The 16,084-nt window shown below is 39.0% G+C and overlaps 1 protein-coding gene across 3 annotated transcripts in view; it reads left to right on the forward strand.

Annotated features, from left to right (window-relative positions):
* Window positions 1-5,146, forward strand: part of Mid2 (midline 2) — a 114,903-nt gene extending 109,757 nt beyond the window's left edge. For all 3 annotated transcript variants that reach the window (XM_045140312.1, XM_004659146.2, XM_045140313.1), the window contains exon 10: window positions 583-5,146. In XM_045140312.1, the coding sequence (XP_044996247.1) occupies window positions 583-985 (403 nt within the window). In that variant the 3' untranslated portion in view covers window positions 986-5,146. The remainder of the gene's footprint in view (window positions 1-582) is intronic.
* Window positions 5,147-16,084: the final 10,938 nt, after the last annotated feature.

The raw sequence follows: 16,084 nt of genomic DNA on the forward strand, positions 1-16,084 counted from the left end.
GCTGACTGATTCAGTTTGACTAGCTAATCAGTGAGGCCTAGGGATTCCACTCTTAGCACTGGAATTGCAGGCACCCCCACCCAAATTTGGCATTTTATGTAGGTTCTAGGGCTGTGAACTCATGTCCTTGTGCTTGCACTGCATGAACTTTACCTTTTGGACCATCTTTCCAGGCCCTAATTGTTATCTTTTACTTTTATTTATTTATTTGAAACAGGGAGAGAGAGAAAGAGAGAGAGAGAGAGGAAAAAAATGAGAATGAGTGGGTGCACCAGGGCCCCTAGCCACTGCAAACAAACTATGGACACATGTGTCACCTTGTACATCTAATTTACCTGGGTATTGGGGCATTGAACCTGGATATTTAGGCTTTGAAAGCAAGCTCCTTAACTGTTAAGCCATCTCTCCAGCCTTCTAATTGCTGGCTTTTAAAACCTGAAGCAATATCAATATTGTATATGCAGATGTAAACTATTTAAGGAAAAAGCATGTATTCTTTTTCTCCTGCATACTATGCAGTGTCTAGCACAACTCAGATTACTCAAAAATGTTTGTTTCTCTGCCCTTTCTACTGTCTCACAGGTATGCAATTGGTATTGCCTACAAATCAGCTCCAAAGAATGAATGGATTGGCAAGAACGCCTCTTCATGGGTCTTCTCTCGCTGCAATAGTAATTTTGTGGTGAGACATAACAACAAGGAAATGCTGGTGGATGTGCCCCCACAGTTGAAGCGTCTAGGTGTCCTCCTGGATTACGACAACAACATGCTGTCTTTCTATGACCCAGCTAACTCTCTCCATCTTCATACTTTTGATGTGACTTTCATTCTTCCAGTTTGTCCAACATTCACAATATGGAACAAATCCCTAATGATCCTGTCTGGCTTGCCTGCCCCAGATTTCATTGATTATCCTGAGCGGCAGGAATGCAACTGCAGGCCTCAAGAGTCCCCCTATGTGTCTGGGATGAAAGCTTGCCATTAAGTATCGAGAGAGCTTGTAATTTACTGATTCTCCAGTTCAGCACTTATTTCCCTCTTGAGCCTCATTTAGTGTTCAATATATGAGATTTTAAAAAGAAAAAATAAAATTTATCTGAAGCACCCTAAATAACTAGATATTGTAGATTTAATTTTGTGCATTAGAGCTTATATTTGAATTCATGTATTGAGTTTCTCAGAGCAGATTATCTGACCCAACTGGGTTCAAGCCATTGGGGAAGAAATTTAAAGAATACCTTCATTGTCACTGGAAAATTTAAAATTCCCAGTGCTTTTTGAATATAAATGATTCTAGAAGGAACTAGGGTAATTCTAAATAGAAAATTTAGAAAGAAGCTCTTAACAAGGGGTTAGCCAGCCAGTATGTAGGTTGGTGATCAGCTTTTCTAATACTGGCTAGTTTAGCCAAGTAGAATTTGAACAGTGTCAACTTATCACATATTGTATGTCATTTTTTAATTTTTTAATAAATCTTGCAATTAAAGAGATTATAACCACACATGTATATATGTAAAATGACTAAATTCATTTTATGCATAAAATGACTAAATTCATTTTACATGCTACATATACAAGATCAAGCTTTTAGACTATTCATTTGATGATAAATATACCAAAAGAGAAAATAAATTACACCATCCATTTTGTTCCCTAGGAAAACCATCAAAATTGATTTCTCCCTTCTTTCCTTTTATCTATGCTTTCTTTCCTCTTGTTACACATATATACACATGCAATCAAGGTATAGGCATTGAAAAGAGCTCTTGGTTGGATTAGGAAAGATTTAAGAACAAGATTGCACAAGAGATGCTATTGCTTCATAGAAAACTGATCCTTCAGATGTGTCCTATGCAGCACAATTTTGTTGATACTACTTAATAGAGAAGGTTCATCTGAATTGTTAAAAATTTTGTCATAGAGCATTTCAAACATATATAGTTTTATTACTATCAAATACATACAGTTAATGGCTCTGGCTAAAATACAGAGTTGCATAATAGGACTTCCTTAAAACTTGTCTTACATGATTAATAAGAATGCAATATTACAAGTGCAGCAACTATTTGCATATAAATGTACTTGTATTTTCAGAGAAAACACTTTTGAAATGCTTAAGAACACTTGAGAATTGTTTGTTTCCTAAATAGACTAAATTACTTTTGCAATCTTGTTTACGCTATTCATTTATTTAGTTGTCCTTGTAATGGCAAAGACAGACATAAGTCCATTCTAGGCTTCATCAGGAGAATTGAAGGGACTCAGAATGATCGGTGATTTTGTTAGTTCTATTACAGAGAGTGGAGATGTCCAAGAATGAGAGCTTTCTCCCAGAAGCTACATCTACTTCTTTGGGAATCTTGAAACAATCAGTGTTATGTAATTATGGAGTGATAGCTGAAACAATTCCCTGGATTGGAGCCTTGAAGCAATGTCAGAAGTTCTCCCCTTTTAAGTCAGGCATGGTGGATCACATCTATAATCCCATCACTCGGGAGGCTAAGGTAGGAGGATAACTGTGAGTTCCAGGACAGCTTGTGCTAAAGTGTGACCCACTTCAAAAACCAACAAAAAGTTCTCTTTTATTTCCACCAGATTGGTGGATACTCATTTATTAGTTTGTTAAATGAGCTATTAGATGCCCAGTACCACATCACTACTGTAAGACTGTGTCCATAACTAAAAGATAGTCTTGCTTCCAATGACCTATTCTTCTGCAGAAGAGATATCATATTTCTATAAATGGCACCTAGTAACATTTATGAATTATTTGCTCATATACCATTGAAAGAAAGGCTGATGTGGATACAAAAGGGAAGCTTAAATTTACTATCAAGTGGCAAAGTCAGTTGCTTTGACTTTTAAAACCATATTTACTTAGCAGATAATTAGAAAATGAGCAGCCTCCATAGGATTCAGCAAGGCTGGCAACCAGTTTGTACTAGAAATCTCATAGCTTTGGTATTAAAATAATTTCAGCTTCTCTGCTACTTAACTTGTAGTATAAACTCAGGAAAACATTTCTCTGAGCCTTTTTCCACTTCCGTAAAATAATACCTACTTCATAAGTCTGGTTCAAAGATTTGAAAAGCTAGTGTGTGCAAACTGCCTAGCAAAACACCTGGCCTTTAGTAAGTGTGACATCAATATTAATCTACCTTCCCCAAACGATTCATTTATTTTTGCATCCCTTAGATTTTGGTTCCTGGAAACAGAGCTTTAATCTCTCTTTTATCTACTTTTTTTTTTTTACTTTTTTTTTAATCTACTTTTTTCTGTAACCTGGACTATTTTTTTTTCACTCCTCCTTTTCAACTAGCTTAACTCCTGACCACCAGAACTGGCATACACATCCCTCTTTGGTGTTCCACTGGCACCCTAAACACCCTCCTCTCTCATCAATAATCACATTATGTGGCAGTGTTTCTTAGATGCCATTCTTAGAACATATATATCCGAATCACCCTTGGCAAATAGTTTATTAATACAGTTGAGTTTTGGATCCCACTCCTGATCTACTTAATTAGAATATCTGGGAATATAGGAGGAAATTTACATTTTGAGAAGCTTCTCAGGTTATTCTGATGCACACAAGTTTAATGTATAATAATTATCTTCCCTTCTAGAGTGGGAATGCCTTGAGGGCAAGGACTGTGTCTGTTGTTTGTTGTTGTATTTTTAATACCTGGCACTGTGTCAGGAACAGAGTAGATGCCTGGCTAATGTTTGTTGAAAGAATGTATGAATGAACAAATGAATAATCAATATTTCTCCCATTGACTGTGTTGTATGTAGTGGTATTTGTTATTCCTTGTCAGGTTGCTTACTTCTTCATTTGGTCTGTATTGATATTTTATAGCTGTCCCAGAGCTTATACATACAAATGAACATTGTTCCCAAAAACACTTGGGCAATTATCTTGGAGAATTGTCTAGGAACATGTGGCACTGTTCTCCTAATAACATTTCATGTTTTCAAACTTTGTTCATTGTTATATTTATGTCTTGATTATAGGCAGAATTAAGCCTACTAAATAAACTTAGAAATAAAATAGGTTTGAGGTAAGCAATGAAGCTTGATTCTAGAGTCCCAACTTCTGAGCCAAATAATGAAATGCCTCTAAGATACAACATAGTGGCAAAGTACTCAGAAGGATATGGTGGGTCCCAGATATTAATTTCAGTGAACCTAAGACTTTCATTGAATTCTGGCAATGCCAGAGACCTTAAGCAAAGCCATTGGCTACCTCTAGCTAATTCCAGTTGCACAAAAGGAACAGAACCTGTACTTAACATCTTCAAGGAAGGGGCATCTATAAGCTTTGGTGTTATTGCTTTACTATTCACAAGTCTTTCTCCTAGAAAATTACTTTCTGTCTGCAATTTATGCTTGTTTCCACTTTTTATACTGTCTTATCAAAGAAAGCACAAAATAAAGCTAAGCCTGTTTAAGAATATGAAAGAAAGAAATTTTAATGCTATATTGAGGTTCTGGCTACTTGTAAGAGTAACTGCATCTGGTGTGTTTTTATTATGTAATTCCATTGTGTGTATCTTTGGATGCAGTGCAGTTCAGATTGCAGCAAAATCACATATACATGCTTTTCAGCTTAAAATATTCTAAGTAAAATTTCTAAGCTTCCATGGTTTACATATTTATGAACGACTACCTGGGTGGAGCAAGTCATGGATGGACTTTTGAATAAGCTCAAATGTTTGAAACCTTTTCTTCAAAAGAACAAGAATGTGAGGCAGGTAGATATGAACCACTCCCACTCTTACTTCTAGTTCCTGAAGTCAATTCCAGCCTGAGAGCCATTGGGCTGTATTTGGCTGTACTATAAGTTGGCTAGACTTATTGCCATCAGGCCAGGTAAAACTGTCTTTCATGGTGTGGTCTGCCAGCTTAAAACATATGCTGTGTTATTGTTATTGGCTAGAATATTTATTAGTCTATTGTTGAACTATTTTTTAATCAAATGCTTTACCCCAGGCTTGTTTGTACTGGGAGCTTTGGGCCAATAGTGTCTCTCTTGGTGGCGGAAGTATGAGCATCTGTGGATTACACAGTCTCACTCCTCTCTAAATATCCCAGTCCATCCCAAATGCTATATTATGAATTAAATAAATATATATGTATTCATGAATTCTTGGTTGTCTCTTACTGAAGTTTAATTGGGGAAAGACTAAATGGAAGATGGTCATGAGTTGTCAGTTAGGTAAGTGACCTGGGAGACACTAATCATCATACAATAGGTACATATTTGGGAAAGCCATGGTCTAGGAGATCTGGAATTTGAGGTCTAGTCATGAAAACTTTGAATTTAAGACTAGGATTCAGTAAAAATATTCAAAGAATTCATGAAGGTTTAGGATTCAAGGAAATGATTCAGTTTCAGGAATTGTGGTAGAAGGCAAGAACTAAAGAACAGGTAATCTCCCAGTGTTTGAATCCAGTGGTTACAGTCAGGGTATGACCAGAATCAAGTGAGCTGACTTACTGTTAAGTATCTGGCCCGTGGGATGAGTCTATGAGTGTCAAGAGATCCCTGAGGGCTGGATTGGTCATATGCTAATCATAGATGTTATTGCATCAAGACTAAAGGCTGATTAACATGTAGTAAAGCAGTCAAGGGTAGTATTTGCAGAAGTGGATTTAAATAGATTGTTAGACCATGGAAATTAAAATATAAAGGAGACAAGAACTTTCAACATCAAGGGTTTAATGGGTCTCTGAGAGAAGGCCCAATATGAAGCTATTTCCCAGAACTAAGGTTTTAATTGTATGTATGTGTAGCAGCAGAGAGTTTAGGTTTGCTGAGATGAACTTCTAGACCAGGCACAGTTATGGAGGAAGGGATATTTACTGAAGCTTACAGATCCAGGGGAAGTTCCAGAATGTCAGAAAAAGCTGGTCTGCCTTCACAGGTCTAAGCAGAGAAAGAAAAACACAAGACAAAATCCACACAGCACAGCACACTTCAGGAACTCTAGTGAGGCACACTTTGCACATCTTTAGATTGAAATCCCAAACCCACCATCACACCTTAAGATCTGTCCAGTAAGCCGGGTGTGGTGGTGCACGCCTTTAATCCCAGCACTTGGGAGGCAGAGGTAGGAGGAATCGCAATGAGTTCAAGGCCACCCTGAGACTCCATAGTGAATTCCAGGTCAACCTGGGCTAGAGTGGGACCCTACCACGAAAAACAAACAAACAAAACAAAAAAAAAACCCTCTCCAGTGATACCACCTCCAGCCATGTGGCTGCAGATGCAAACTACAAACTAATAAAACACTGAATATATTTGGGGCCATCTATTCAAAGTACCACAGTATGTATATTGAGATATTTGGAAAGACTAGCTCTATTCAATGTGCCAGATGTGCCAGAGCAGATAAAACAGGGATTTTTCATGTCCCACTACCAAGAATAGAGCTAGCACCAGAATCACAATGAAGATGAGTTGGGGCATGCAAATATCATGATAACTAATGAATATGACTCTTCCACTTGGAACTTCCTGGAGTGGGCATCAAAGTGGTATTTTTATAGCTATTAGGCACAATATGCAAATTAGAGCTGTGACTGATTTGGTCTGCTCATTCAAGAATCATTTATTGACTACTTATTATGTTTCTAGCACTAGTTTCATTTCTGTGAGGGAAGGACTACCAAGATGAAAAAATGTACCTAACATTTATAATAGAGTATACAATTTAGTAATTCCTCCCAAGGGCTAAAGAGATAGCTGAGTCGTTAAGGTGCTTGCCTGCAAAGCTGAAGGTCCCAGGTTTGATTCTCCAAAACCCACACAAGCCAGATGCACATGGTGGCACATGCGTCTGGAGTTCTTTTGCAATTGCTGGAGGCCTTGGCATGCCCATTTTCTTCCTCTCACCTTTCTCTCTCTTTCTCTCTCTCTCTCCCTCCCTCCCTCCTGCCTTGTCTCTCTCAAATAAATAAATAAAAATTAAAAATAATTAAAAATTCCTCCAAATAGTTTAAAAAATTATTTTATTTATTGATGAGCGAGAGAAAGAATGGGCACACCAGGGCATCAGGGCATCTACCTACTACAAATGAGCTCCAGATGCATGTTCCTTGTGCATCTGGCTTACGTGTGTCCTGGAGAATTGAACCTGGGACCTTCAGCTTTGCAGGCAAGTGCCTTAACTGCTAAACTACCTGTCCAGCCTCAAAATATTTTTATATCTCTGAACTCAATGAATTTTTGGTAATTGAGAAAGAGTATTTATCAGACATACAGGGATGGGTGTAGAGACTTTCCACAATGTAATAAGGCGACTCATAGCTGATGAAATAAAATCAGAACCTGATCAGTGAAATTATATATTTTAAGATTTATTTTAGATGAACATAACTACTTATATAATCTTCCTCAAGCACATACTCCTGAGCTGCTTCTTTCCTGGCTTCTTAAATAAGAAGATAATTAGAATAATTAATAAATTAATCATTAATAATATGTTAATGGAAAATGTGGGTAAAATATGCATCCCTACTATGATGGTTAATATTGATTGTCAGTTTCAAAAGACCTGGAATCACCAAGAAATAAACCTCTAGGGATGTCAATGATCCACTCTAAATGGTAGCATCATTCCATGAGCTTGCAGTCCTGAACTGAAGGAGAGAAAAAATGGGCTGAGCATGAGCATTCATGAATCTGTGCTTTTTGACTGTGTGCACTCTGTGTGAGCCTCATGGTCTTGCTGCATTGATTTCTCCACCATGTTGGACTGTACTCTCAAATTCTCAGGCAAAATAAGCCTTCCCTTCCTTGAGCTTCTTTTTTCAGTTATTTTGTCACAGCCATGGTAAAAGTAAGTCATGTATCTACCAACTATATTACTTTCTTCTCTGAAAAGAAAACAAAATGTTAACAAGGGTCTTCTAGAGATAACTCTTCCATTATCTAACTTGGGACTGACAAAGAAGACAGAAAATTTAGCTTTCCAAGTTTAAAAGGGTCAACTGAAGCCAGTTGTGGTAGAGCTCATCTGTAATCCAAGCACTTGGGTGGTAGAAGAAGGATGACCAGGCCATCCTCTCCTATATATTGAGTTCCAGGCCAGCCAAGCTACATGTGACTGTGTCTCAAAGAATAAATAAAAGCAAAAGCTAGCAAAGGTGGCAGGCTCATAGGAGGCATATTCTGAGCCAGAAATGAACTCCTTGAAATAATGGAATGCAGATAAAACTTCTGTTCTGTGAAGTTGCCTTCATATACACATTGCAAAGACAGCTGCTACTCCTTCAGCCAGTCTGAAGTCCCAGAAAATGGAACTTTTGCTTTGCTGTCTAGTGGATATTAAAAAAAAAAAATCCATGATGGTCTACATCTTTTGTCCAGCTCAACTCCCTCAGTGATAAAGGAGGGGTGCTTTGACAGTCCAGAAATGTGAAATATATAACAACCGTCTGTCAAACACAAAGGCAAGACTGAGTCCAAGGCCTGGCTGATATAGTGATAAAGATATAGTGAATGATTTTTGATTCAGTGAAAGAAAAAAAATAGCCAAAAGTTATAATTCCTACTGGGCATTGCCCCAAGCAAGGACTGTTGTGTAAGTTTTGGAATGTTCCAATACTAAGGAGCCAATGCTAGAATGCAAAGTGGCCTTATATTCTCTAGCTTTATTTTGAGGGAAGTGGTCTGTCTAACCAATATCACTAAGGTGGGAGGCAATGAGAAACTGACTCTTGACAACTTTTTCAGTGGCTATCAGATGAGACAAATGGGAGATGGGCTTGAAGGTGTTCCTCTTAGGCCTCTTGCCCTTCTATTCTCTGGGAAGAGAATCACAGGCATTCTTCTAAGACTTACCCTAGCTGGTGATGTTTTCCTGAAGGTGCCAGACACCAAGGTGCTGGAGTGAAATTCTTCTACAGAGGCTTCCTGGAGTTCCAGGAAAGTTTTTGGGTGGTGAGGAGGAAGCCAAATGAAGTAAGGTCAAAGTTAGTTGAGGAGCCTTCTCTCTCCCTTTCCTCTGCTAATCTGCATGTACTATTAACAGTCTCTTTGGAGTAGGGGTAGGAATGTTGTGGGTATCAAACAAATATACAGGGCTGGAAAGATTGCTTAATGGTTAAGGTGCTTGTCTGGAAAGCCTAATGACCGTGGTTCATTTCCCCAGTACTCACAGAAAGCCACACATTTGGAGTTGATTTCCAGTGTTTAGATGCCCTGGCATGCTCATTCTGTCTCTCTTCCCTCTGTTTGCAAATAATGAACGAATGAACAAATAATATAAAAATAGAAATACACAAAAAAATTCAGACCCTATAAGATTTAGTACAAAGACCAGTGAACCCGAAGCCCCACATCATTTGCTATATCTTTTTCAGCTATAAATTGAATTGTATGGATAATTCTCTTGAGATAACACTACAATATCTAGGCCAGGTTGGCCTTGAACTCACCAGCTTCATGACGCAGCAGCCCTGAGTGCTGGGATTACAGGTGTGTGCCACCCTGCCTGGTTTTATGGTTTATATTGATTGCCAATTTAATAGGACCTAGAATTACCTGTGAGAGATTTTCTAGATTAGGTTCAATCCATGCCTGTCTGCAGGGGAGTATCTTGATTAGGTTAATTGTGGTGGTAAGACTCACTTTAAATTGGGTGGCATCATTTCACAGATAGGGTCCTGGACCACAAGAAAAGGAGAGAGTTTGCTGAGCATAGGCTTTCATGGTGCTCTGCTTCCTCACTGTGGTGTGAATGTGACCAGCTCTGCTTCCAGCTCTTGCTACTATGTATTCCTGTGATGGACTATTATGTGGAACTGAAATAAATTCTTCATACTATAAACTGATTTTGGTCAGGTTTTTTGTCCCAGCAACATGAAGGTAACTAATATACCTGGTCTCTTCTATCCCTAACAGTATGGATTTCCATAAATTCAAATTTAAGGAATATAATTATAGAAGTGTACTTATCCCCAAGAATATTGGGGTGTTAGTATCATCAGGAATACTATAATGATTATAAGGAAATAGAAAACATTTACGCTCAGAATACCTCCCTTTTAGGTCATTGTCCTCCTCCATACACTCTTTCTTTGACTCAGAGAAGTAATACCCATCTTCCACATTATATTTACATCATTTCTTTTTGAGAGTGACAGATACAGAGAGAAAGACAGAGGGAGAGAGAGAATGGGCGTGCCAGGGTTTCCAGCCTCTGCAAATGAACTCCAGACGCGTGCGCCCCCTTGTGCATCTGGCTAACGTGGGACCTGGGGAACCGAGCCTCGAACCGGGGTCCTTAGGCTTCACAGGCAAGCGCTTAACCGCTAAGATATCTCTCCAGCCCTATTTACATCATTTTAAGACATACTTTTGTTTATATATTAGTGAGGAGACAGAGAGAGAGACACCAATAGAGTATGGATGTGCAAGGGCTTCTTGCCACTGAAAACAAACTCCAAATGCATGCACTACTTTATGTGGTTATTGAAAGATTGAATACAGCCTGTTAGGATTCTCAGGCAACCTTTAATTACTGAGTCATCTTCCCAGTGCCTGCGTCTTTTTTTTTTTTTTTTCTGAGACAGTCTTGTTATATAGCCTAGTCTGGCTAAGAACTTTTGATTTTCACTAGAAAATATACAAGCTCAGAAAGACAAGTGAAGCTCATGTTCTCTCATATATGGATACTAGCTTTGAAATTTTCAGAGTTGTATTTTTAACTGGAGTACCTGTAAAGACTAGGAAGTTAGGAAAGGGTTAGAGGGTGTTGATAGGCTGAAAGAGGAATAGCAGTATACAAATGAAATCAAGGAGCAGTTGGGCAATACTGGGGTTAGAAAGGGTCAAACTGGGATTGGGGTGGGGTAATATGGGAAAGGAGGGAGGGAGAAAAACACTTATGGAAACCTACTACTTTGTGAACTAATTGAAACTATAATGAACAAAATATAAGAGGATGAACAGAAGCATACCTCATGGAGAGATAATACTGCTTTAACAAGCTATGGGTTATTAAAAATACCAGTGCCAGGTATGGGTTACCTCTCTATGAGTTGTTGGTCAGGGAAATTCCGGAGTCCCCTCCCTGCAAATAATATAGGCTATTGTCATTGTTGTTGGTTGCCCACCAGAAGTTAATGGTAAGAGCCTATTGCTGAAAACACCACATTGTTTGGTTTCAAGACATAACAAAATCAAGCTGGAGCTGAACTAGAAGCCTCTTCCATGCTGGATACCATTCATAGTGCTAGAAGGTGCTTGCTATGCAGGCTGGTAGGGTGGAAAGTCATAAATGGTCTCACCTAGCAGTTGACCTTCTGTACTATAGCTCTGACCTATCAGGCAAGATGCATCCCCTGGTGTAATAGTGTGATTTTTTTTATATTATAATTAACTCTTTTATTTTATTTTACAGAAGAGATTATTTTATTTTATTTTCAATTTTTTTATTAATTAGTTTTGCATTCAGCAAATACAGTCAGTTTGGTACAATTATTAGGCTCATCCGTGACCTATCCCCTCCCCTTGGCCCCTCCTTGTTGAGGTATATGGGTCGTGCATTGTGGAGTTAGCCCTCAGTTATGGGTAAGATAAATGTCTCTGCATATCATGACCCAACATGTGACTCTGACATTCTTTCCGCCCCCTCTTCCATAAAATTTCCCTGAGCCATGTTGGGTTCATTTTTGGTCTGCTTCAGTGATGAGGTTCTGGGGGCCTCTGAGGCTCTGGCTCTCTGATATGATAGGAGTTTATTTTTCTCTGTGTTGATCTCCTTCCCCCTTGTGATGGTATCTGGTTCTACAGGAAAACAGCACCCTTGCTTGTTTTGCCAATTTTTCTTAGTTTCAGCCGGGGCCCTTTTGAAGTATGATGGGGTGGCTCTCTCCTTAGGATCTACATCTATCTGAAAAAGAGAAGCAGATTTTCAAACGGAGAGTAAGTTAGCACCAGGACAAATGAGATAACCCTTACTTTTTAATAGAGAATTTAATAGGTGCAGGCCCTCTTGTAGCCCATGATTGATGGTAGCTTGATAATGGACAGTGGGCTTATGTTTGGATATGGTAGTGTGATCTTCATGGGGATAATCCATCACTTTATGATTGGTTTGGTGCCTGCTCCATAAGAGAGAATCCATACCTTTTACTGTTAACTAGGTCAAAATCTCATAGTTGGGGAGATCATAGACCTTAGAGGGGATGCTTCTACTGTTTTTGTTAACACGATATGTTCTCAGAGTGTTTTCTAAATATGTGTATTACCCACAGATTATTCTATTCTCAGCCTTGGTCAGAAAAGCCCCCCCTTGTTCCCAGTGAGTGGTAGTTAATGCAAACTAATAAGAGTAAAGTGCTGAAAGGTATTGAGTCTTCATCCCTAAACAGGACTTCTATATAACCATCTTCAAGCTTCAGGGAACAATTGAGAAAAATTGGGCAGGAAGAATGAAAGAAGACTGGAAAGATTTCTCAGTGGTTAAGGTGCTTGCCTACAAAGCCTAAGGACCCGGGTTTGATTCAGCAGTATCCACATAAAGCCAGATGCACAAGGTGGCTCATGTGTCTGGAGTTCCTTTGCGGTTGCTGGAGGCCCTGGTGCACCCATTTCTCTCTCTCTCTCCCTGCCTCTTTCTTTTTTTCTCTCTCAAATAAATAAAAAAATGTGTTTTTTTGATTTTTTTTTTTTTTAAAGAATACGAGTCCTGAAGAATGAGGGGAGTGCCATGGGATTCTATCATCTGGTCATGACGTGGCATTGCATTTATAATTCACAGTCGCTGTGGTTACCTGTATAAGACCTGCACAAAATTTGGCCCATTAACATTCAGTCAGAGATAGGGGAGGGCAAAAAAGGTCACACCACTCTTTGAAGAGTTAATGGCAGTTGATGGTTGCTGGGGGAGGTGAGTCATTCCCTTTGTGGTGTAGCCACATTCTCTTAGTGGTATAGCTACTTGTAAGTGGTGAAAAGAAGAAGAGTTTAAGTGGGAAGGGATAAGAGAGGATATTGGGGATATATGTGTTCAAAATACAGTATATACATGTGTTTAATTGTCAACAAAACATTTAAATAATGGAAACAAGGGGGGTGGAAGATTGCTCAGTGGTTAAAGGCACTTGCTTACAAAGCTTGCCAGCCCTGGTTCAATTCCCAAACCACCCATGTAAGCTGAGTGCAAAAAGTGGTATTAGTTTACAGTGGCCAGAGGTCCTGGCATGTCCCCCACACAAACAAGCAAAATAAAAAAGCAAACATTAAATAAACAATTTAAAAATGCAAGCAAGGGCTAGGGAGTGGCTCAGCAGTTAAAGACACTTGCTTAAGGCCTGGGGATATGGCATTGCAGTTAAGGTGCTTGCCTGCAAGGCCTGGCGGCCTGGATTCAATTCCCCAGTACCCCATGTAAGCCAGATGCAGAAAGTGGCATGTGCCTCTGGAGTTCATTTGCAGTGGCTAAAGGCCCTGGAACGCCCATCTTCCCACCCTCTCCTCCCACTGTATCTCTCTGCTTGCAAATAAGTAAATGACATATTTTTTAAAGGGCACTTGTTTGAATAGCCTGCCAGTTTGGGTTCAATTCCCTTGTACCCATATAAAGCCAGATGCACAAAGTGACACATGCATCTTGAGTTCATCTGCAACCACAAGAAAGTTCTCTCTCTGCCCCTTGCAAATAAATAAATAAAAATTTTAGGACTAAGCTTGATGGTGCATGATTTTAATCCCAGCATTTGGGAGCTAGGAGAATTGCTGTGGGTTTGAGGCCACCTTGAGACCACATAGTAAATTCCAGGTCAGCCTGAGCTGGAGAGACATCCTACCTCATTTTTTAAAAATGGAAACAAATTTAAAAAGGGGAAACAATCTTGATCTCTTCTTTCAGGCTACTGGGAATCACAGACATGCAATTTTCTTTTGTTTTAATCTTTTCACAATTTTTATTAACATTTTCCATGATTGCAACTTTCTTATTCAGATGTCTCCTCAATCCTCTGTTACCTACTAACTGTACAATATACAAATACTAGTCTAACTAGCCATAATTCTGTTTTAAATTTAAGATCAACTATCTGACCGTCCTCCATGTGTCCATGTAGGAAATAACCAAAGACATTTTACTTTCTAAGGTTAGGACAAGTCAATTGATATAGCATCCTATCAGTCCTGCACCGCACCTTCCTCTGTCATAGACTTTCCCCCAAACTATCACAAATACATTCATTATATTGTGGTAGAAAAAAATTTAGCAAAGAAACCAGACCCAGATGATACTCTAAAACACAAGTTTCTATTGCACAAGCCTTTACCAGGGAGACACCATGACCCTGAGTCGCCTCCCTATCTACGCAGCTGTACCTTGTTAGTATCTTGTTAGTGCAGTCATAAACATAAACGCTCCTGAACAAACAGCTTTCTGTTCTACATTTGTACTTTCTTTTTAAATATATTTTATCATATATATATATGTATGGAGAGAGAGAGAGAGAGAGAGGGAGAGAGGGGGGATAGAATGGGCCAGGGTCTCCAGCCACTGCAAACGATCTCCAGATGCATGTGCCACCTTGCGCATCCAGCTTATGTGGGTCCAAGAGAGTTGAACTTGGATCCTTTGGCTTTGCAGGCAAACGCCTTAACTGCTAAGCCATCTCTTTAGCTCTACATTTGTACTTTCTTATCACTGACTTACTGCTAAGAAATCTTCTGTTTGTGCCCCAAAATAATGTAAACTTAGAAATTTGTAAACTAATAGTGTAAAGAAATCAAGGTGATGTCAGATCACCTGCCATACTGTCTATAAAACCTCCAAGCTATCAGAGCTCAGTACTCAGGCTTTGGAAGTTATAATGTGGTTTATAATTTTTTAATATTTTAAGTTATATGAGAAATACATAAGGAATTACATAAAGAATACGTGACATTTTCTTATAAAAATGAGAAATATAACGATATATATCTATGAGACAAGGTCTCACTTTTAGCTCAATCTGGCTTAAAAGTTGGAATTCTTTTCCCTCCACCTCACAAGTGCTTGGGTTACAGGTATGTATCACTATACCCAGGTATTCACAACCACCTTCATTGTCTTCCTTCATGCCTACACATATCCCTCCTGACTATCATGAAGTGATATTTTCTTCCATCTCCTTCAACCATGTTACTTCAACCTCACCTCAGGCTCACATTAATGGAGCCAGTGACCATGGACTGAAGTCTCTAAAACCTGGAGCCAAAATAAATTCTCCTTAAAGTTTTCTCTCAAATAGTTTGTCACAGCTACTAAAGGTCTAGCACAATGTGACTTTATCATACTTTTTTTTCAAGGTAGGGTGTCACTCTATCCCAGTCTGAACTGGAGCTCAGCTTGCAGTCCCACGTTTCCTCAAACTCACAGTGATCCTTTTACCTTTGCCTCCCAAGTGCTGAGATGAAAAGCATGCACCACTATGCCTAGCTCCCAACCCAAATTTTGATAGATTTTTCTCTTTGGTGTTTTTTGAGGTAGAGTCTCTCTCTAGCCCAGACTGACCTTGAACTCATCATGATCTTCCTACCTCAGCCTCACAAGAGCGTGTATAAAGGCATGTGGCACCACACCTCCACACCTGGCACCATCATACTTTTGATGAATTTACCTCCATGCTCTTCAGCATATATATACATATATAATTAACCAGGGTTCAATATTTGTTTACAATTTATTTATTTTTGAGACACAATCTTACCTTAAGGAGCCCAGGCTGGCCTCAAACTCATAGTTTTTCTGCCTCAGTATTTTTTTTGTTTGCTTGTTTTTTTTTGTTTTTTTTTTGAGGTAGGGTCTCACTCTGGCCCAATCTGCTATGTAATCTCAGGGCGGCCTTAAACTCATGGTGATCTTCCTACCTCTGTCTCCTGAGTGCTGGAATTAAAGGCGTACACCACCATGCCCAGCTGTCTCAGCCTTTTGAGTGCTGGGAATGCTAGCTTTACAGGCATGTACCATCATAACAGGCTATTTGCAATTTTAGAAAATAAAATTTACTTAGTGTGAAATACAAAAATATTAAAATGGTCCATATGATGATTTTTGACAACTAAAGCCAA

The sequence above is a fragment of the Jaculus jaculus genome, chromosome X (genome assembly GCF_020740685.1).
Source record: "Jaculus jaculus isolate mJacJac1 chromosome X, mJacJac1.mat.Y.cur, whole genome shotgun sequence".
In the NCBI taxonomy this organism is placed as follows: Eukaryota; Metazoa; Chordata; class Mammalia; order Rodentia; family Dipodidae; genus Jaculus; species Jaculus jaculus.